Below are 23,488 nucleotides of genomic sequence, written 5' to 3' on the forward strand. Positions count from 1 at the left end.
TCACAAAGTTTGGGGGGCCAACTTCACATTAGCCCCAAAGTGATTGGGCCAGACGAGATTTTTATTGGGCTGGATAGTACTTCGTTTGGGCTGATTGGGTCAGCAACTTTTAGCGTTTGGGCTATTATAGTTTCCGAAATATGGGCTATTAAACTTTTTGAAAAGTGATTTTTCTGCTTCTTTTGTCGGGGCCAACTTCACTATAATGATATTTCTGACAAACATGTTTATTGGAATTTACAGTACTTTGTGTCGACTAGCAGTTTAGGAAGTTTCAAGATTTGGGCTGTTTTCGAAACAGAATTAGAGCTTCACAAAGTTTTGGGGGGCCAACTTCACATTAACCCCAAAGTGATTGGGCCAGACGAGATTTTTATTGGGCTGGATAGTACTTCGTTTGGGCTGATTGGGTCAGCAACTTTTAGCGTTTGGGCTATTATAGTTTCCGAAATATGGGCTATCAAACTTTTTGAAAAGTGATTTTTCTGCTTCTTTTGTCAGGGCCAACTTCACTAATATGATATTTCTGACAAACATGTTTATTGGAATTTACAGTACTTTGTGTCGACTAGCAATGTAGGAAGTTTCAAGATTTGGGCTGTTTTCGAAACAGAATTAGAGCTTCACAAAGTTTGGGGGCGAACTTCTCATTAGCCCCCAAGTGATTGGGCCGGACGTCATTTTTATTGGGCTGGGTAGTACTTTGTTTGGGCTGATTGGGTCATGAAATTTTAGCGTTTAGGTCTTTATAGTTCCGAGATATGAGCTGTTATATTTATTAGAAATTTATATTTCTGCTTCTTTTGTCTGGGGTAACATCACGAATATGAAGGGTCTAAGAATCTCGTGTTTTGGAATTAGTGTCACTTTGCGTCCACTAGGAATTCGGCAAGTTTTTAGATGGGATTTGAAACAGAGTTAGACCTTCACGAAGTTTGACCACCAACTTCATTGTAGTCACTAGTGGACTAGATAATACTCTGTATGGCAGTGTTTCTCAACCTTTGTGAAACTGCGTCCCACCAACGTCTCCAAAATAAGTCCTGCGGCCCATCACAAAAAAATTACAATTATTAGTTTTATTAATTTGCCATATTTAGCAACTAAGGTAAAATATAATGTTGCATACGCGAATACTCATTGGAAGTAATTGCTAATCTCAGTTTGCTGCACATTTAACATGATAAAACGATTATGCAACATGTACTTTTGTTTTGATCCCTTGAAAAGGTTCATTCGTCTGCACTGTAATGAATGCTGGATTTAATACAATGAAAATGTATTCTAATAAACTAGTAAAAGTAAGAATAAAATTACTTTTGACTCATCATCTCCACTGTTTGAAAGATGCTGGAGCAAAGACGTCCAAACGCATCTTCTCATCACCATTCAACACACACGCACAATCCACACACAGTACACTTTTAAGCATTGTTGCACAAGCCACTGTTAAGTATCGCCTGTCCAATTTTGAATTTAAAATTAATGATTTTTAAATTCTTAGTTTCAGTCATTAAACACAAATAATATTCATGCGTGATAGCCTAAGTGTTAACTAAAATAATAAATCGTTTATGTATACAACTGGAACTAAAGATGAGGAAGGTAATGAATTCGCAATGAAGTTAAGTTAAGGGAACCTCTGCTGTTGCTTCCTTTTGCCCAGTTGATTGACTCTTGGATGAAGTGAAGTAACAGCCAAACATAAACAGTAAGAAAGTTGCAGCCGATTCCTTTGCTTTGTTTTGAGAACAGTAATTGCCGAAAATGCTGTTTCATACAGATATGTCGAGGAAAAGCAAAGAAGAAATGGTATTGCTCTTTGATGTATTTCTGTGTATTCTGTCCTCATTTTTATTTAGAATTTGTAAGTACTCGTAGATTTGTAAAGACATTGAAGCTCTCTGTCCGATGATAATTCGGCTAACTGTACTCTTTCTTTGTATGAAAGGGATGAATGCGTATGTTCAACAAAAGGATTTATAATCCACAAATTGCTCCCCCGAGGATCTTTATCTTTAGGATAATAGGCCTACTTTTCAAATCATGAAGATGACTAGTTATTATTTCCATCATGTCAACAACATCGACTTCAGAAATAAAACTGAAGAACGATTCAAAAATTTCAAAATTTTCTTCAGAAGCCATATTGAGTCAAAATTCAATTTTCTTTTTGAACGCTTCTGTATTGTTGCGGGCACTGAATGTTGTTGTTTGTGAACCTTGAAGACTAAAATTCAGTTCATTGTGGAAAAAATGTCACGCAAGCTTGCTTAAATAAGCAAGCTTGGCTACCCATTCTTTGTCCTCAAGATATTGACTATAAGTGCTTTTCTTATTGCAAAGAAATAACTTCATTTCTCAATTCGTACAACCTTCTGAGAACCCTCCCCCTTGATAACCATCGAACTTCTGTATGGAAAAGATGCTGATGATTAGATGCCAGTTCCTCGCACAATAGTTTCAACAATCGTGTGCTAAAAGGGCTGTTTTTAATAAAATTAATTATTTTCACAGCTTGCGAAAGAACTGGTGTCACTTCAGGTGTCATTTTCCTCGAAGCTCTATGTATGAAACAATGAGTTATCATAATTTGCTACTTCCTTTGTTCTTGATGCCACCCCCTGACTGTTTATCAGTCACAGAAGCGGCATCATCGGTACACACCCCAACACAATTTTCCCAATCCAACCCTTTCATACGAACAAACGCATCCAACACATTGAAAACTTCCGAGTCTGACCTGGTAACTCACATACATTGAGTAAGTCCTCCTTTATGTTATCAACGGTAATCAATATATCGTACAGAAGAAAGTAATATACTGTTGTTGTGCACGTCTGTTGATTCGTCAAGTTGTATGTCAAAAAAAAAAAAAGAATTTTTAATATTTTCAATTAGGCTTCTGTATCATCTGCCATATCGGAAATTCGTCTTCAATCGTATCATTTGATAGAGAGCTACTTCCTTAATTTTGTTAGCTGCAGAATGTCCTAAAATTTCATTACATGCTGCTATTAAAGAAGGTTTAACGATTTCTCCAATAGAATAGGGTTTCTTGCACTTAGAAATCTGCAGAGCAACTAAATAACATATTTTTAAAAGTACCGTATCTGTAGTTGAAGCTTGATAGATTGCCATGTTTTCCAGTTTTCAGAGCATCTTTCTTACGCATGGAAACCTCAACCAGTTTGTCTTTAAAGTCCGAATGTTTTGTGTTTAAGTGTCTTAAAGACGAGAAGGCTTCATAGCTTCGTTACCCAGAGCAGCAGCACAGATAATACACTGAGGCTTCGGCAAATTGTTTGAGCCGGGAAACTGAATAAAACCATGCTTCGAATAGCTTTCTTTATACTTACAAGGGACATGCTTTTTCTACTCTGTGTTGGATGCACTTCGATCTCTTATACGTTATCTTCAGTTTTACTGTCACTGTCGACTACATTTCTCGAAGAATTTTGATCACATGCAGTTACACTAGGAACACTATCAATAGTCGACTTAGTTGCTAAATATGGCAAATTAATAAAACTAATAATTGTATTTCTTTGTGATGGGCCGCAGGGCTTATTTTGGAGACGTTGGTGGGACGCAGTTTCACAAAGGTTGAGAAACACTGCCACACAGAGTATTATCTAGTCCACTAGTGACTACAATGAAGTTGGTGGTCAAACTTCGTGAAGGTCTAACTCTGTTTCAAATCCCATCTAAAAACTTGCCGAATTCCTAGTGGACGCAAAGTGACACTAATTCCAAAACACGAGATTCTTAGACCCTTCATATTCGTGATGTTACCCCAGACAAAAGAAGCAGAAATATAAATTTCTAATAAATATAACAGCTCATATCTCGGAACTATAAAGACCTAAACGCTAAAATTTCATGACCCAATCAGCCCAAACAAAGTACTACCCAGCCCAATAAAAATTACGTCCGGCCCAATCACTTTGGGGCTAATGTGAAGTTGGCCCCCCAAACTTTGTGAAGCTCTAATTCTGTTTCGAAAACTGCCCAAATCTTGAAACTTCCTAAATTGCTAGTCGACACAAAGTACTGTAAATTCCAATAAACATGTTTGTCAGAAATATCATATTAGTGAAGTTGGCCCCGACAAAAGAAGCAGAAAAATCACTTTTCAAAAAGTTTAATAGCCCATATTTCGGAAACTATAATAGCCCAAACGCTAAAAGTTGCTGACCCAATCAGCCCAAACGAAGTACTATCCAGCCCAATAAAAATCTCGTCTGGCCCAATCACTTTGGGGCTAATGTGAAGTTGGCCCCCCAAACTTTGTGAAGCTCTAATTCTGTTTCGAAAACTGCCCAAATCTTGAAACTTCCTAAATTGCTAGTCGACACAAAGTACTGTAAATTCCAATAAACATGTTTGTCAGAAATATCATATTAGTGAAGTTGGCCCCGACAAAAGAAGCAGAAAAATCACTTTTCAAAAAGTTTAATAGCCCATATTTCGGAAACTATAATAGGCCCAAACGCTAAAAGTTGCTGACCCAATCAGCCCAAACGAAGTACTATCCAGCCCAATAAAAATCTCGTCTGGCCCAATCACTTTGGGGCTAATGTGAAGTTGGCCCCCCAAACTTTGTGAAGCTCTATTTCTGTGTTGAAAACTGCCCAAATCTTGAAACTTCCTAAATTGCTAGTCGACACAAAGTACTGTAAATTCCAATAAACATGTTTGTCAGAAATATCATATTAGTGAAGTTGGCCCCGACAAAAGAAGCAGAAAAATCACTTTTCAAAAAGTTTAATAGCCCATATTTCGGAAACTATAATAGCCCAAACGCTAAAAGTTGCTGACTCAATCAGCCCAAACGAAGTACTATCCAGCCCAATAAAAATCTCGTCTGGCCCAATCACTTTGGGGCTAATGTGAAGTTGGCCCCCCAAACTTTGTGAAGCTCTAATTCTGTTTCGATAACTGCCCAAATCTTGAAACTTCCTAAATTGCTAGTCGACACAAAGTACTGTAAATTCCAATAAACATGTTTGTCAGAAATATCATATTAGTGAAGTTGGCCCCGACAAAAGAAGCAGAAAAATCACTTTTCAAAAAGTTTAATAGCCCATATTTCGGAAACTATAATAGCCCAAACGCTAAAAGTTGCTGACCCAATCAGCCCAAACGAAGTACTACCCAGCCCAATAAAAATCTCGTCTGGCCCAAACACTTGGGGGGCTAACGTGAAGTTGGCCCCTCAAACTTTGGGAGGCTGTAACTTTGTTTCCAGTATAGCCCAAACGCTAAAAGTTGCTAGCCCAAACAGCCCAAATGAAGTACTTCCTGGCCCAATAAATATCTCGTGTAGCCCAAACTTTTGGGGGGCCAACTTAACACAGGCTGTGTTACAGATGTCTGGAAAAGAAAAACAAAGGTGGGAGGGTAATTAGGTCAGTGCAGGTGGCCGACAGATGACGCCCGGGGAAGTACGACTCAGGTAGCTTCCCATGCACACAAGGAATTTGAGTACTTCCACTTTTAGTATAAATATCTATGCTCTAAGATATCTCTTTCAGTTAGTGTCTGATGAAGACAACTTTAAGTTGTCGAAACCGTTACACCGTAATTTAGTTTTTAATAAACAAGTGTATATACTCTGGTCTGATATGTTTATTATTTGTTTAGTGAGTTCCAGAGTCGGCATGAATAGAGTTGCATTCGAGTAATACTTTTTAATCATCATGTTCAAATTTGTTCTATACTCATTTTAACTTTTTAAAGATTATTTAATTTAACAATATATTTTTTATTTTTAACATTCCTTCTTATATTTAACTAATTTATTTATTTTCTTTTTTGATTATAAGTTTATACCATATCATACTTCGAATTGCTTTCCAATTATAAGTTGCCATTATATATTTATAAGAATATGGACCTAAACCAATATAACAATTTAATTTTTGAAAAAATGTAGATCTTTGATTTTGTAAATAACTACATGCGAATAATAAATGATTAAGAGTACCTATACCCTTATCACACCAACAGTGATAAGTATCCTTTTTTCTAATTTGAAATAATTTAACTGGGGTTAGTGCTGTACCTAAAAGAATTCTACAATATGTAATAATTTCTTTTTTGACCATTGTTTTATAAATTCTGCCTGTGTGAAGTTGGCCCCCCAAAAGTTTGGGCTACACGAGATATTTATTGGGCCAGGAAGTACTTCATTTGGGCTGTTTGGGCTAGCAACTTTTAGCGTTTGGGCTATACTGGAAACAAAGTTACAGCCTCCCAAAGTTTGAGGGGCCAACTTCACGTTAGCCCCCCAAGTGTTTGGGCCAGACGAGATTTTTATTGGGCTGGGTAGTACTTCATTTGGGCTGATTGGGTCAGCAACTTTTAGCGTTTGGGCTATTATAGTTTCCGAAATATGGGCTATTAAACTTTTTGAAAAGTGATTTTTCTGCTTCTTTTGTCGGGGCCAACTTCACTAATATGATATTTCTGACAAACATGTTTATTGGAATTTACAGTACTTTGTGTCGACTAGCAATTTAGGAAGTTTCAAGATTTGGGCTGTTTTCGAAACAGAATTAGAGCTTCACAAAGTTTGGGGGGCCAACTTCACATTAGCCCCAAAGTGATTGGGCCAGACGAGATTTTTATTGGGCTGGATAGTACTTCGTTTGGGCTGATTGGGTCAGCAACTTTTAGCGTTTGGGCTATTATAGTTTCCGAAATATGGGCTATTAAACTTTTTGAAAAGTGATTTTTCTGCTTCTTTTGTCGGGGCCAACTTCACTAATATGATATTTCTGACAAACATGTTTATTGGAATTTACAGTACTTTGTGTCGACTAGCAATTTAGGAAGTTTCAAGATTTGGGCAGTTTTCGAAACAGAATTAGAGCTTCACAAAGTTTGGGGGGCCAACTTCACATTAGCCCCAAAGTGATTGGGCCAGACGAGATTTTTATTGGGCTGGATAGTACTTCGTTTGGGCTGATTGGGTCAGCAACTTTTAGCGTTTGGGCTATTATAGTTTCCGAAATATGGGCTATTAAACTTTTTGAAAAGTGATTTTTCTGCTTCTTTTGTCGGGGCCAACTTCACTAATATGATATTTCTGACAAACATGTTTATTGGAATTTACAGTACTTTGTGTCGACTAGCAATTTAGGAAGTTTCAAGATTTGGGCAGTTTTCGACACAGAATTAGAGCTTCACAAAGTTTTGGGGGGCCAACTTCACATTAGCCCCAAAGTGATTGGGCCAGACGAGATTTTTATTGGGCTGGATAGTACTTCGTTTGGGCTGATTGGGTCAGCAACTTTTAGCGTTTGGGCTATTATAGTTTCCGAAATATGGGCTATTAAACTTTTTGAAAAGTGATTTTTCTGCTTCTTTTGTCGGGGCCAACTTCACTAATATGATATTTCTGACAAACATGTTTATTGGAATTTACAGTACTTTGTGTCGACTAGCAATTTAGGAAGTTTCAAGATTTGGGCAGTTTTCGAAACAGAATTAGAGCTTCACAAAGTTTGGGGGGCCAACTTCACATTAGCCCCAAAGTGATTGGGCCAGACGAGATTTTTATTGGGCTGGATAGTTCTTCGTTTGGGCTGATTGGGTCAGCAACTTTTAGCGTTTGGGCTATTATAGTTTCCGAAATATGGGCTATTAAACTTTTTGAAAAGTGATTTTTCTGCTTCTTTTGTCGGGGCCAACTTCACTAATATGATATTTCTGACAAACATGTTTATTGGAATTTACAGTACTTTGTGTCGACTAGCAATTTAGGAAGTTTCAAGATTTTGGCAGTTTTCGAAACGGAATTAGAGCTTCACAAAGTTTGGGGGGCCAACTTCACATTAGCCCCAAAGTGATTGGGCCGGACGTCATTTTTATTGGGCTGGGTAGTACTTTGTTTGGGCTGATTGGGTCATGAAATTTTAGCGTTTAGGTCTTTATAGTTCCGAGATATGAGCTGTTATATTTATTAGAAATTTATATTTCTGCTTCTTTTGTCTGGGGTAACATCACGAATATGAAGGGTCTAAGAATCTCGTGTTTTGGAATTAGTGTCACTTTGCGTCCACTAGGAATTCGGCAAGTTTTTAGATCGGATTTGAAACAGAGTTAGACCTTCACGAAGTTTGACCACCAACTTCATTGTAGTCACTAGTGGACTAGATAATACTCTGTGTGGCAGTGTTTCTCAACCTTTGTGAAACTGCGTCCCACCAACGTCTCCAAAATAAGCGCTGCGGCCCATCACAAAGAAATACAATTATTAGTTTTATTAATTTGCCATATTTAGCAACTAAGTCGACTATTGATAGTGTTCCTAGTGTAACTGCATGTGATCAAAATTCTTCGAGAAATGTAGTCGACAGTGACAGTAAAACTGAAGATAACGTACAGGAGATCGAAGTGCATCCAACACAGAGTAGAAAAAGCATGTCCCTTGTAAGTACAAAGAAAGCTATTCGAAGCATGGTTTTATTCAGTTTCCCGGCTCAAACAATTTGCCGAAGCCTCAGTGTATTATCTGTGCTGTTGCTCTGGGTAACGAAGCTATGAAGCCTTCTCGTCTTTAAGACACTTAAACACAAAACATTCGGACTTTAAAGACAAACTGGTTGAGGTTTCCATGCGTAAGAAAGATGCTCTGAAAACTGGAAAACATGGCAATCTATCAAGCTTCAACTACAGATACGGTACTTTTAAAAATATGTTATTTAGTTGCTCTGCAGATTTCTAAGTGCAAGAAACCCTATTCTATTGGAGAAATCGTTAAACCTTCTTTAATAGCAGCATGTAATGAAATTTTAGGACATTCTGCAGCTAACAAAATTAAGGAAGTAGCTCTCTATCAAATGATACGATTGAAGACGAATTTCCGATATGGCAGATGATACAGAAGCCTAATTGAAAATATTAAAAATTCTTTTTTTTTTTTTTTGACATACAACTTGACGAATCAACAGACGTGCACAACAACAGTATATTACTTTCTTCTGTACGATATATTGATTACCGTTGATAACATAAAGGAGGACTTACTCAATGTATGTGAGTTACCAGGTCAGACTCGGAAGTTTTCAATGTGTTGGATGCGTTTGTTCGTATGAAAGGGTTGGATTGGGAAAATTGTGTTGGGGTGTGTACCGATGATGCCGCTTCTGTGACTGATAAACAGTCAGGGGGTGGCATCAAGAACAAAGGAAGTAGCAAATTATGATAACTCATTGTTTCATACATAGAGCTTCGAGGAAAATGACACCTGAAGTGACACCAGTTCTTTCGCAAGCTGTGAAAATAATTAATTTTATTAAAAACAGCCCTTTTAGCACACGATTGTTGAAACTATTGTGCGAGGAACTGGCATCTAATCATCAGCATCTTTTCCATACAGAAGTTCGATGGTTATCAAGGGGGAGGGTTCTCAGAAGGTTGTACGAATTGAGAAATGAAGTTATTTCTTTGCAATAAGAAAAGCACTTATAGTCAATATCTTGAGGACAAAGAATGGGTAGCCAAGCTTGCTTATTTAAGCAAGCTTGCGTGACATTTTTTCCACAATGAACTGAATTTTAGTCTTCAAGGTTCACAAACAACAACATTCAGTGCCCGCAACAATACAGAAGCGTTCAAAAAGAAAATTGAATTTTGACTCAATATGGCTTCTGAAGAAAATTTTGAAATTTTTGAATCGTTCTTCAGTTTTATTTCTGAAGTCGATGTTGTTGACATGATGGAAATAATAACTAGTCATCTTCATGATTTGAAAAGTAGGCCTATTATCCTAAAGATAAAGATCCTCGGGGGAGCAATTTGTGGATTATAAATCCTTTTGTTGAACATACGCATTCATCCCTTTCATACAAAGAAAGAGTACAGTTAGCCGAATTATCATCGGACAGAGAGCTTCAATGTCTTTACAAATCTACGAGTACTTACAAATTCTAAATAAAAATGAGGACAGAATACACAGAAATACATCAAAGAGCAATACCATTTCTTCTTTGCTTTTCCTCGACATATATGTATGAAACAGCATTTTCGGCAATTACTGTTCTCAAAACAAAGCAAAGGAATCGGCTGCAACTTTCTTACTGTTTATGTTTGGCTGTTACTTCACTTCATCCAAGAGTCAATCAACTGGGCAAAAGGAAGCAACAGCAGAGGTTCCCTTAACTTAACTTCATTGCGAATTCATTACCTTCCTCATCTTTAGTTCCAGTTGTATACATAAACGATTTATTATTTTAGTTAACACTTAGGCTATCACGCATGAATATTATTTGTGTTTAATGACTGAAACTAAGAATTTAAAAATCATTAATTTTAAATTCAAAATTGGACAGGCGATACTTAACAGTGGCTTGTGCAACAATGCTTAAAAGAGTACTGTGTGTGGATTGTGCGTGTGTGTTGAATGGTGATGAGAAGATGCGTTTGGACGTCTTTGCTCCAGCATCTTTCAAACAGTGGAGATGATGAGTCAAAAGTAATTTTATTCTTACTTTTACTAGTTTATTAGAATACATTTTCATTGTATTAAATCCAGCATTCATTACAGTGCAGACGAATGAACCTTTTCAAGGGATCAAAACAAAAGTACATGTTGCATAATCGTTTTATCATGTTAAATGTGCAGCAAACTGAGATTAGCAATTACTTCCAATGAGTATTCGCGTATGCAACATTATATTTTACCTTAGTTGCTAAATATGGCAAATTAATAAAACTAATAATTGTAATTTTTTTGTGATGGGCCGCAGGACTTATTTTGGAGACGTTGGTGGGACGCAGTTTTACAAAGGTTGAGAAACACTGCCATACAGAGTATTATCTAGTCCACTAGTGACTACAATGAAGTTGGTGGTCAAACTTCGTGAAGGTCTAACTCTGTTTCAAATCCGATCTAAAAACTTGCCGAATTCCTAGTGGACGCAAAGTGACACTAATTCCAAAACACGAGATTCTTAGACCCTTCATATTCGTGATGTTACCCCAGACAAAAGAAGCATAAATATAAATTTCTAATAAATATAACAGCTCATATCTCGGAACTATAAAGACCTAAACGCTAAAATTTCATGACCCAATCAGCCCAAACAAAGTACTACCCAGCCCAATAAAAATGACGTCCGGCCCAATCACTTGGGGGCTAATGAGAAGTTCGCCCCCAAACTTTGTGAAGCTCTAATTCTGTTTCGAAAACAGCCCAAATCTTGAAACTTCCTAAACTGCTAGTCGACACAAAGTACTGTAAATTCCAATAAACATGTTTGTCAGAAATATCATATTAGTGAAGTTGGCCCCGACAAAAGAAGCAGAAAAATCACTTTTCAAAAAGTTTAATAGCCCATATTTAGGAAACTATAATAGCCCAAACGCTAAAAGTTGCTGACCCAATCAGCCCAAACGAAATACTATCCAGCCCAATAAAAATCTCGTCTGGCCCAATCACTTTGGGGTTAATGTGAAGTTGGCCCCCCAAACTTTGTGAAGCTCTAATTCTGTTTCGAAAACAGCCCAAATCTTGAAACTTCCTAAACTGCTAGTCGACACAAAGTACTGTAAATTCCAATAAACATGTTTGTCAGAAATATCATATTAGTGAAGTTGGCCCCGACAAAAGAAGCAGAAAAATCACTTTTCAAAAAGTTTAATAGCCCATATTTCGGAAACTATAATAGCCCAAACGCTAAAAGTTGCTGACCCAATCAGCCCAAACGAAGTACTATCCAGCCCAATAAAAATCTCGTCTGGCCCAATCACTTTGGGGTTAATGTGAAGTTGGCCCCCCAAAATTTGTGAAGCTCTAATTCTGTTTTGAAAACAGCCCAAATCTTGAAACTTCCTAAACTGCTAGTCGACACAAAGTACTGTAAATTCCAATAAACATGTTTGTCAGAAATATCATATTAGTGAAGTTGGCCCCGACAAAAGAAGCAGAAAAATCACTTTTCAAAAAGTTTAATAGCCCATATTTCGGAAACTATAATAGCCCAAACGCTAAAAGTTGCTGACCCAATCAGCCCAAACGAAGTACTATCCAGCCCAATAAAAATCTCGTCTGGCCCAATCACTTTGGGGCTAATGTGAAGTTGGCCCCCAAACGTTGTGAAGCTCTAATTCAGTTTCGAAAACAGCCCAAATCTTGAAACTTCCTACATTGCTAGTCGACACAAAGTACTGTAAATTCCAATAAACATGTTTGTCAGAAATATCATATTAGTGAAGTTGGCCCCGACAAAAGAAGCAGAAAAATCACTTTTCAAAAAGTTTAATAGCCCATATTTCGGAAACTATAATAGCCCAAACGCTAAAAGTTGCTTACCCAATCAGCCCAAACGAAGTACTATCCAGCCCAATAAAAATCTCGTCTGGCCCAATCACTTTGGGGCTAATGTGAAGTTGGCCCCCAAAATTTGTGAAGCTCTAATTCTGTTTCGAAAACAGCCCAAATCTTGAAACTTCCTAAATTGCTAGTCGACACAAAGTACTGTAAATTCCAATAAACATGTTTGTCAGAAATATCATATTAGTGAAGTTGGCCCCGACAAAAGAAGCAGAAAAATCACTTTTCAAAAAGTTTAATAGCCCATATTTCGGAAACTATAATAGCCCAAACGCTAAAAGTTGCTGACCCAATCAGCCCAAACGAAATACTATCCAGCCCAATAAAAATCTCGTCTGGCCCAATCACTTTGGGGTTAATGTGAAGTTGGCCCCCCAAATTTAGTGAAGCTCTAATTCTGTTTCGAAAACAGCCCAAATCTTGAAACTTCCTAAACTGCTAGTCGACAAAAAGTACTGTAAATTCCAATAAACATGTTTGTCAGAAATATCATTATAGTGAAGTTGGCCCCGACAAAAGAAGCAGAAAAATCACTTTTCAAAAAGTTTAATAGCCCATATTTCGGAAACTATAATAGCCCAAAAGCTAAAAGTTGCTGACCCAATCAGCCCAAACGAAGTACTATCCAGCCCAATAAAAATCTCGTCTGGACCAATCACTTTGGGGTTAATGAGAAGTTCGCCCCCAAATTTTGTGAAGCTCTAATTCTGTTTCGAAACAGCCCAAATCTTGAAACTTCCTAAACTGCTAGTCGACACAAAGTACTGTAAATTCCAATAAACATGTTTGTCAGAAATATCATATTAGTGAAGTTGGCCCCGACAAAAGAAGCAGAAAAATCACTTTTCAAAAAGTTTGATAGCCCATATTTCGGAAACTATAATAGCCCAAACGCTAAAAGTTGCTGACCCAATCAGCCCAAACGAAGTACTATCCAGCCCAATAAAAATCTCGTCTGGCCCAATCACTTTGGGGTTAATGTGAAGTTGGTCCCCCAAACTTTGTGAAGCTCTAATTCTGTTTCGAAAACAGCCCAAATCTTGAAACTTCCTAATTTGCTAGTCGACACAAAGTACTGTAAATTCCAATAAACATGTTTGTCAGAAATATCATATTAGTGAAGTTGGCCCCGACAAAAGAAGCAGAAAAATCACTTTTCAAAAAGTTTAATAGCCCATATTTCGGAAACTATAATAGCCCAAACGCTAAAGGTTGCTGACCCAATCAGCCCAAACGAAGTACTATCCAGCCCAATAAAAATCTCGTCTGGCCCAATCACTTTGGGGCTAATGTGAAGTTGGCCCCCCAAACTTTGTGAAGCTCTAATTCTGTTTCGAAAACAGCCCAAATCTTGAAACTTCCTAAATTGCTAGTCGACACAAAGTACTGTAAATTCCAATAAACATGTTTGTCAGAAATATCATATTAGTGAAGTTGGCCCCGACAAAAGAAGCAGAAAAATCACTTTTCAAAAAGTTTAATAGCCCATATTTCGGAAACTATAATAGCCCAAACGCTAAAAGTTGCTGACCCAATCAGCCCAAACGAAGTACTATCCAGCCCAATAAAAATCTCGTCTGGCCCAATCACTTTGGGGCTAATGTGAAGTTGGCCCCCCAAACTTTGTGAAGCTCTAATTCAGTTTCAAAAACTGCCCAAATCTTGAAACTTCCTAAATTGCTAGTCGACACAAAGTACTGTAAATTCCAATAAACATGTTTGTCAGAAATATCATATTAGTGAAGTTGGCCCCGACAAAAGAAGCAGAAAAATCACTTTTCAAAAAGTTTGATAGCCCATATTTCGGAAACTATAATAGCCCAAACGCTAAAAGTTGCTGACCCAATCAGCCCAAACGAAGTACTACCCAGCCCAATAAAAATCTCGTCTGGCCCAAACACTTGGGGGGCTAACGTGAAGTTGGCCCCTCAAACTTTGGGAGGCTGTAACTTTGTTTCCAGTGTAGCCCAAACGCTAAAAGTTGCTAGCCCAAACAGCCCAAATGAAGTACTTCCTGGCCCAATAAATATCTCGTGTAGCCCAAACTTTTGGGGGGCCAACTTCACACAGGCATAAATTCTCTGGATTTATGGGAATGATTTTCGAGTGCTTCCCAGTAAGTATGTCCAGGCAATAATTTGTTATTTTGTTGCCATAGTATTACTGCTATTGGAAAATGCCTGTCTATAATATAACTTCTAACTTCTATAAGAATTTTTTATATGATATGGTTTTCCATTTTTACTTTCAGACTTTGCAGCATTATCAATAAGGTCCTCAAATTTTAAACCAATGTGAGAAGGCATAAAGTAAAACTGTACAATGTAATTCTTATTTTGAAGTATTTGATAAAGGTATTTTACGTTTAAAATTGTCCAAGTAACCTTTGCATCCCAATGAGTATTTTGCAATGTTGAAGAACACTGAACGAATCGGTACAAATGCATTAAACAAATATTTTTTTGATATATAATAATGCCTGACAGATGGCAAATGCTTCTGCTTCAAAGATTGATAAGGATGATCGTAATTTATATTTCAGAATTAGTTTCTTGGATGAAATAAATATTGCACCACCCACAAAAGAATCTGGTTGTTTGGATGCATCTATATAAATTAAAACAATATCTGAACTTAATTTTTGGATTTGTTCTTCCCAAATATTTTTATATAGTTTACTACGAAATTCTAAATTTTCTATTTTGGTAAACTTTGGGATAGTAACGTTAATATTTACTAAATTAATTGTATATTGTCAGGTAAAGTAAGGAAGAAGTGGGACCTTATGAATGAAAGGTTTTATATATTTAAGGCCATTATATGCTAGATAGATCCATGGTCTATTATTAAAATAAGGTATCTTTTTGTCCTATTAAATAAATTTTCTGTATGTTGTATCTTATTGATTATTAATGAGGAAGTGCGACTAAACCTTAATAGAATGAATCTTTCTGCCGCTCGTTGGAATAATATAGTTAATGGTAGTGAGTTGGTTTCTTCTAAAAGTGCTTGTTTTGGGCAAAATCTTGGTTGTGAAAAAATGATTTTGAGTAAATCATAAATGATGCTTTCTAATCGTTTATAAAATTGTTTGATATTGTTAGAATAAAATACTCTTACATACGTAAACTTAGCCACTACCGTTTGTTTTAGAATATTTGATAAACTGAGAGGATTAATACCATATTTCTTTGTTGCTATTCATTAAAATAATCTTGAAAATTTATTTGCTTCCTGTGAAGGATACCGTAAATGCTTGGTAAATGCTGATTCCAGTTTAATTTTTCATATAATAATAATACTAAATATTTAATATGAGGTTCGTTCGATAATTTGTTATTTTGTATGTTAATTGTAATTATAGGTACAGATATCCGTTGTGTAAAAATTACAAATTTTGTTTAAAGAAAAATTATTTGAAATCCATTTTGCTGTGTCCAATAAATTAATGACTTAAGGAAGTTTTCTATACTTTTTTCCCAATCTCCAAGTTTGTTGTCAGCGTCGTAATCTTCGCAGTCCTTTTTACGTACATCAATGAAGAAAAAAAGAAGCAAAAACGTCATAACTGCCATATCTATTATCAAAAACAAAAGTCTATCTTTGCGTTGCGTTGACGCAAACCGTTACGGAATGTGGAAATAGGAGTCGATAATATTCATAAGTAGAATCATCATTATTGTTAATCTGTACACGAAAGCTCGAGATGACACTTCAATGTGCCGATGAAATCAAAGATGATATTTCATAATATTAAGCATATTTATAAAGGCATTGGGGGACTTAAACATATATTTATTTGTATTATGTAACAGTTCCATTTTCTTAATGTTATGTCCAATGGCGGGAGTTTAAGTATACCACGTTTTGCAAAATATACAGATAAAATTGAACACTCTGCATAGAAGTATGTGTTTATAAGGAATAAATTTCTGCAAGCGGCTGATTTAAGTAGTAAGTAATACAGTAGAATTTCAGGTTCACAAGTGTAGGGTTACTAGTGCAAAATCATTAGAAATGCTATAGGAGTGTTAAATAAATGTAATAAAAAGAACTGTATTACATATTATTTTCTGACGGTGTAGCATTTCTGCACAACACACAAAAGCTGGCAATTGTAATGTTACTAATGTGAAACCATTATAACTAGTATAAGAACTCGCATCACTGGGAAAAGCCATATTAACGTACTTGTAAATACAACATACAAGCGCTAACCTAACCAACTCTACTAACCTAACATATTGTATGAATCCTGACAATCCTCTAAGATTCGTAACCATAAAGCTGCCCGATAGGTAAGGCTTGTAGTAATATGAGGAATAGTATGATTTACTACCTTCGTTTATTCACAGTCATTAATCTGTCTGCGCTCTACGGATTCATCCGTTATTTTCAGGGGACTCTCGGGATAGTTTTTCTGCTCTCATTTTCCCCAGAATGCTTTGCGGTCGGTGACGTCACGTGGAGGTATCGCGGTATTTTTCAAAATAAGTGAAATTCTGCATAAACAATAACACTACTGTTTCAAGATGGGGAAAAGTTATCTTGCTTGTGCAGTAGCTCATTCTAATAACATAGGAAGCAATACAAATGATATAATGTTCCATCGATCCCCTAAAAATGATGAACTTCGAAGAAGATTGATTTCCCGCTGTAAACGAAAGAACACTTTTAATTTGGATAACGCACGAATATGTTCTGCTCACTTTTCAGCAGACGATTATCAAAGAGTTTGAAAAAACTAGCTTCTAAGTTTCCTGCAAAAGTAGTGTTTAAGATCTAACGCTGTTCCTTCATTATTGATACCAAACTGGCATGGGGAAAAATAAACTAGACACTAATCAAGTTGAAGAACAGGTGTGTAACAACAATAATTAATTTTACTTTTATGACATTTGTTTCTGAGGGCCTGAAGCTTAAGGAGTTTATGTACGTAAAGCGATGTGGAAGGGGGTACCAACGAGAATATAAATGTATGTTCTCATATATTCTTTAGTTTAAATGATATTCGTAAGTTTTGTTAAGTATCTGAAACATTATTCTAGCAAAGTGCTCAAAGTGCACTTTGAGCAGAACTTTCATAGGAACCTATTACGAACCGAACCTAACCTAACTTTACCTAATCTAACCTAATCTAATGTTGTTTAACCGAACCGTACCTGTTACATACAAATCACATTGATTTTATTCCTTCTCGAATGCCACATCGTGTGATAAAATCATTTGTTCTGATCAAAGTGCACTCTTACCATATTCGGGGGTCCGTGGTGGCTCAGTGGTAGAGCATTCACCTCTGATGCTTGGGGTCCCGGGTTCGATCCCAGCCCCCGCCAAGTGAACCTTGTGGTGAACAAACACCGTGTGCATGGGTTTTCTCGGGGTTCTCCCGTTTCCTCCCACTGTCTTTATTCCACCATTTAATTCATTTCTCATAACCACCGCCTCCTTTAGCCTAACCGGCATAACCGTGGTACGTAAAACTCAAAGATTTCATTTCATTTCATTTTTTTCTTACCATATTCTTATAATTGAAGGGCTGGCCGAGAGAGGGGTGCTAAGCTACAAAAACTAAATTCCGATAAATCGAAGGGCAAAGTGTAGAACAAATAACTGCAAATTTTCCCGTGTGAAGGTGGTTCTTTTATGTATGTATACCATTCTATAGATATCTGTGCAACTTATAACCTGTAATACATAATGTAAAATGTGTTATATTGATTAATAAACAAATATTAGTAATATAAAGGAAATATTTTGCAGTCACGATTTCTGACAATTTGGTTAATACACACTAAATACAACGGGTTAGGTTAGATTTCTAACCTGACCTAACTTAACCTAACCTAATTTGTTATTTCATACTCGGAGTCTCTGAAATTTTAAATAATGTTTGCTTTATGTATTTTACTACCTGAAATGTTCTTATTGAGAAGATTGGTTTATGGAAAGTATTTGAACTCCTTCCACCCTTAGAATTCACGTTTCAATGAAAGTGCAACGACAAAAATCCATAATGCCACCCCTTCTCCACGCCCAAAGAGGATGAATTTGGTTTTAAACGGTATCGGAATGGTCACTATTCATTTCAGTGGCCCTTGGACTGGACACCAATTTCGGCTGTTTTTGATTATTTGTCACATCCTTCCTATCTCCTCTCATCCCGAGCAAAAAATTATAAGATCCTAAGTTAGGCCTGGCTGCATTAAAGTACCAAAAATCGTTAAAGTTGGTCGAGGAACATTGTTACAATGAATAGAAAATGCCCCCTCTTCCCCTTAAAACGGAAATTTTGAAAAACAATGGGACATGTTTTTCTTTAAGCTTAATGAGGAGTTTATATACCGAGTTTCATCTTTCTAACTTGATAGGTTCGTGAGATACTGTAGCTTAGGTACAAATTTTGAACCCCTTCTACCCGTTAGGATTCGCCCTTTAATCAAAGTAATAAGGGGCAGGTCAACTCATGTACGGTACTAAAAATTATAAAAATCAATCCAAAGCTCTAGAATGAATTAGCGAGTAAACATTATATTCATTTTTATTTGTATAGATAATTAATCATTATTGACGATATTTATATTTTTATTACATTATATTAATTACATTACATTATATTATTGTCTCATCTGTGAGTAGAAATAACTCATTATTTGTATTTGGAAAGACAAGGAATATCATTATGTTTTGAATCCAGTTTTACGAATAAAGCGCGAAGTGTAACAAGCAGGCAAGCGAAAAAATCTTCACCGATACCTCCACTTGACGTCACGGACAGGGAGCCAATCAGAACGCTAATCGCGAACTGGGGCTACCTGTTATTTTATATACCTTGGATTCATCCCTAGGATGATACGCGGACCCATCAATTTTAACCTACCTGGACTCAGTTAGATAACATTCTTGCTTTTCAGTGGGTACGTAGCGCAAGTTGGTTAGGGTACTTTGCACTATAGTTTTTATGGAGAGTAGGAAAATTCTGTGTAGGAAAATTTGGTGTAAGAAATTCAGTGCACGGAAAGTTTGGTGTACAGAAAGTTCGATGTGGGGCATGCTAGGTGTAAAGAAAGAATCGTTATAGTAGACCATAGGACCCATTAGAAACTTAAGTTTGAGGATAAACGCGCATATTAGTTTTAAGTTCAAACTTCGTGTAGAACTTTCTTTTACTGTCTATTATAAGGAAATAAAAAAATGTGTTCATGAAATAATCTGTATTCGAGATTTTGACGGATTTTAACATTTCATGACCCTTAATTGACGAGAAATTTGGTTTTAGGTGTTCGTTCGTGTGATTTAGCAAAGCGACCATCGCTACCAATCGTCGTTTAAATTAAAACGTAAGTTTTTATGCTGTTGTAGAGGGTGTCTTCTAGAATTTTCTACTTCCAAAAATAAATGTAGGCTACGGGAAGAGTAAAGTGAATATTGCAGATTTTTGAAAAATATTCGAACGATTTTACGTCTATTTTGTAAATAAATATTTAAATCTAAATTCTTCAAAAACGACATAGTTTTTTTATTTATCATATGTTACTCAAAGGTGTAAAAACAAATGCCTCAACTAAATTATCTACGTCTGATTGGAGCAGAAGTTAATAAGGAGCCAATAGGGTTGCAGTACTTGTTTACCTTAACATAAGGCAAAAAAAAAAAAAAAAAAAAAAAAAAAAAAAAACAAAAAAAAACAACTAAGTGTCTAATTGGAGAAGTCAACTATTTGTACAGCTATTAGCTGACAAAACCATCCTGCTTTATACTGCTATACTGCCCATCTCACTAAGACACTTTTGATCAATATATTTTTGCATCTTACACACACAAACACACACACACATCTATCTATCTATCTATCTATCTATGTTCTATGATGTACTATGTGGAAGATGTTTTTAGTTGTTTCTCTATTCTCTGAACTTATAGTTACAATTGTTTTAGTTCTGACAAAAAGTATCAGATTCGTTGTGTGATGAAAACTGATTATAGTAACACTCCACAAAAGACATGTCAGAGATATCGGACTCAAAGCAAAAAATAAATTTGTTTCTCTTAAAATAGGTAATAACATTTTATTCATTACATTTTATGGTATTTTCGTTTTCACAATATGAAGTTTCGTATCGTAAGTTATTGTAAGTGGTAGTATGCAATAAGTATTGCACGGAATCTATCTTACACCTAACTTTCCCCATACCGAGTTTACCATACACCGAATTTTGTGTAATTCGCTTAAATGTCATAAGGTCTCGGTTTTTTAAAAGCTACTTAATGTTTTTGTCGTGTGCTAATTTTATCCGTACACAAGATTTGAGCATGCTAATTTGATGAAAACTTGGTATTTTCCTTATCGAGTTTCCTTACATCGAATTTTCAAGACCCGTTTTATGACATGTGTCTAGGCGCTGTATTTATACAAAAATTGTGAAAGAATTCTTATTTTTTAACGTTGTTTCTGGTGTTCCTTTCAACTTGGTCTACGATAATTAGGCTATCAGGTAACCCACTGTAATTATTGTCGATCAAAATAACAGAGAAAGAGGTAATTTTTCAACAATTCTTCACAATGGTATACCTAAACTTAAGCTGCACGCGTCGGATTTCATATTTAGTCACTAAAACATCAATAGTCAATAAATTATTACCACACTCCAATAGTCAATAGTGGAAAGATTTTTTTTATTTGTCCGTGGTTTTACCAATATTTGAATATAGGACTTTTAAAGCCTATCAGCTTCCGATTGGAAGGAGGGAAAACGAAGAACGTATTAATCTTCTGCCATTTAGAAACGATACCTGGCAACGCTGTAATGCAGACGAACTTATAGTGTCGACGTTTGGCCTGTTTCAGCGCAGTTTGTCAGGGTTTATTTTGTTATTAATGCGATAGTAAGTTTTTTATAACATAAAAAGAAATTTGTGCAACTATGGCTCCTATGGTAAGTATTTAAAAGAAAATATATTGCATTGCATTTTAAATGAAATGCATTACTCGTGATATTCTGCAATTTTTTTTTTTTCGTCTTACTGCAAATCGTAGGTGTTAGCAAATAAATTAATGGAAGCATTATATTTATATTTTTTATATTTTATATTTATTATTATGATAAATAGTAAGAACTTATCAGGTTTGAACCAATATCTAACAATAAGACTCGCGAGCTCACACCGTTGCATTGAGGGAAGAAGATTGTTTTCTAAACTACACCTATTCAGTCTAAATTTCACCACTTTCTGCTTAAGTTTCCTGTGAATCAATTAATTTAAATGTCATCAGGTGTCGGTACTTTTAAAACAACTTAATGTTTTTGTCATGTGCTAATTTTATCCGTACACAAGATTTGAACATGTTAATTTAATATAAATTACTAGCATAGACACCAACTTTCAAGTTTTTCAATGGGTGCTCAGCTGCGGCACTAATGTCTCCCCCTTTTCTTTGACATTACTCGAGCAGAGCAGACGGTTCTACGAAATATTTACAGATTTTGTACATTTTCGGGTTAAGCTAGGTTCGTTTGGAAGTACATCCAATGGACCAATGGTTCCCAAATTCTTCCTGCTAAGAGAGAAAGACTATCAAGATGTGCTGCAATAAAACAAAATAAACCGTGAAATTATTTTTGAATTGCAGAGACAAACAATTTTTTAAAATTTTAATGATTTTCTAAACTTTATATTGCACAAAATTCCGAAACGAGATTTTGTGGAATTTCAAAGTTGTTTAGCAATTCTGGACAGAATAAGGAGATACTGGTATTAAAATAATAACGATAACAGTTAAGTCTTTAGCATGTTTGAGGGTAATTTGAGTGAGAGTTGAAAATGGTTCAACTGTGTTGTAATTTATGTAAAGAATTGGCATTTATTCTGAAGTTGATCGTGCGCCTGTGTTTCGACAAAAAAACAATAACAGCTACAAGAATTTAGAAATCATGCTCTAAGTACCGTATCGCCGGACAAATTTTAGGAAATTTGTCTGGTCAATTGGAGAATTTATTTAAGTTCGTGAGGAGGAATGAGTGAAAGTAAAGTAAGTGAAATAGTAAAAGTGAAGAAAGTTGTTTTTGTTGCTGTAAGCGGCACTGTATGTAGAGGCGGAGGGACTATTTTGCGGAGAAAAAAAATGAAATGAAGTCTTTAAGTTTTACGTCCCATGATTATGTCGATTAGGCTAAAGTAGACGGTGATACATTTCTTATGATATAGTAGCGCAAAAGGAATGGCGTTGGGGAAGAAGGAAGAGCATTTCGAGGGCTATGTAGTGGAGTATTTATTTAAGGAATGTAAACCCCAGCAAACTCTTGTACGCCATTTTCTTCTTGAAATTAGAAAAGATTACACGCCTCAGTTTTAAAAGTAAGTTACTTCTAACTGAACGGAAATGTATTTCTGTACAGTGTACAGAAGCAGTATTGTATGTTAACAAGTGAAGCGTTGCAAGTATGAAACTATGCCAAGTGCTGTTGAAATTTTTATGATTGCCAAAACCCACATGTCATACCCTCATTTACGCGTATACCCACCGTCGCTAAAGCGCCTGCTCCCTTCATACGCACCCTCTCGCTTCGTTCGCCCCCCTAGCACAGGTTGGTTTGTGTGTTTGCACAGTAGTTTTTATGCTACTAACGTGAGGTAACGTCATCTGACGTAACTTAATGTAATCCGACAAGATATAACCGAATGTAATGCGTTTTGGTGCTTTTTTTCAGCTTTCAAAGTGGTTCGGCGATACGGCACTAATGCCCCGCTTTAAAAGCGAATAATAGAATAGGGTAGGGTAGAGTAGAGTAAGGTAGGGGCAAATAGGGTAGGGTGGTGTCGGGTTATCTTAGAGCTAGGTAGGTTTGGGCCCATTTTGTTAAAATTAATAGAGTGTATTTTCAGGGTGAGGATTCCATCTGGAGCGTCTCTGTACACCTCCAGCCATATTCAGAATACGATTGCTATTTACTTTCCCTCAATCCAACTATGCGGTAACCTTGCGCGAAGTAGTTTCCTCCACTTGCCAAATAGTTCCATATTTATAACCGTTTATAAAGAAAAATAAACACAATTTTGGCTCTCCTTAGATATTATCAAGCACACAAACGAGCAAAGTATGCATTCCTTCCCGATATTAAATTTTCAGAATTTTGCTAGAAACGG

The 23,488-nt window shown here is 36.2% G+C and overlaps 1 protein-coding gene across 1 annotated transcript in view; it reads left to right on the forward strand.

Annotated features, from left to right (window-relative positions):
- The first annotated feature begins 21,143 nt into the window (after window positions 1-21,143).
- Window positions 21,144-23,488, forward strand: part of LOC145673309 (vesicle-fusing ATPase 1-like) — a 154,656-nt gene continuing 152,311 nt past the window's right edge. Inside the window, exon 1 of the mRNA XM_081742901.1 lies at window positions 21,144-21,279. Coding sequence (XP_081599027.1) covers window positions 21,268-21,279 — 12 coding nt within the window. The 5' untranslated portion in view covers window positions 21,144-21,267. The remainder of the gene's footprint in view (window positions 21,280-23,488) is intronic.

This window comes from Thermobia domestica, chromosome 16 (genome assembly GCF_964235325.1).
Source record: "Thermobia domestica chromosome 16, izTheDome1.hap1.1, whole genome shotgun sequence".
Lineage (NCBI taxonomy): Eukaryota > Metazoa > Arthropoda > Insecta > Zygentoma > Lepismatidae > Thermobia > Thermobia domestica.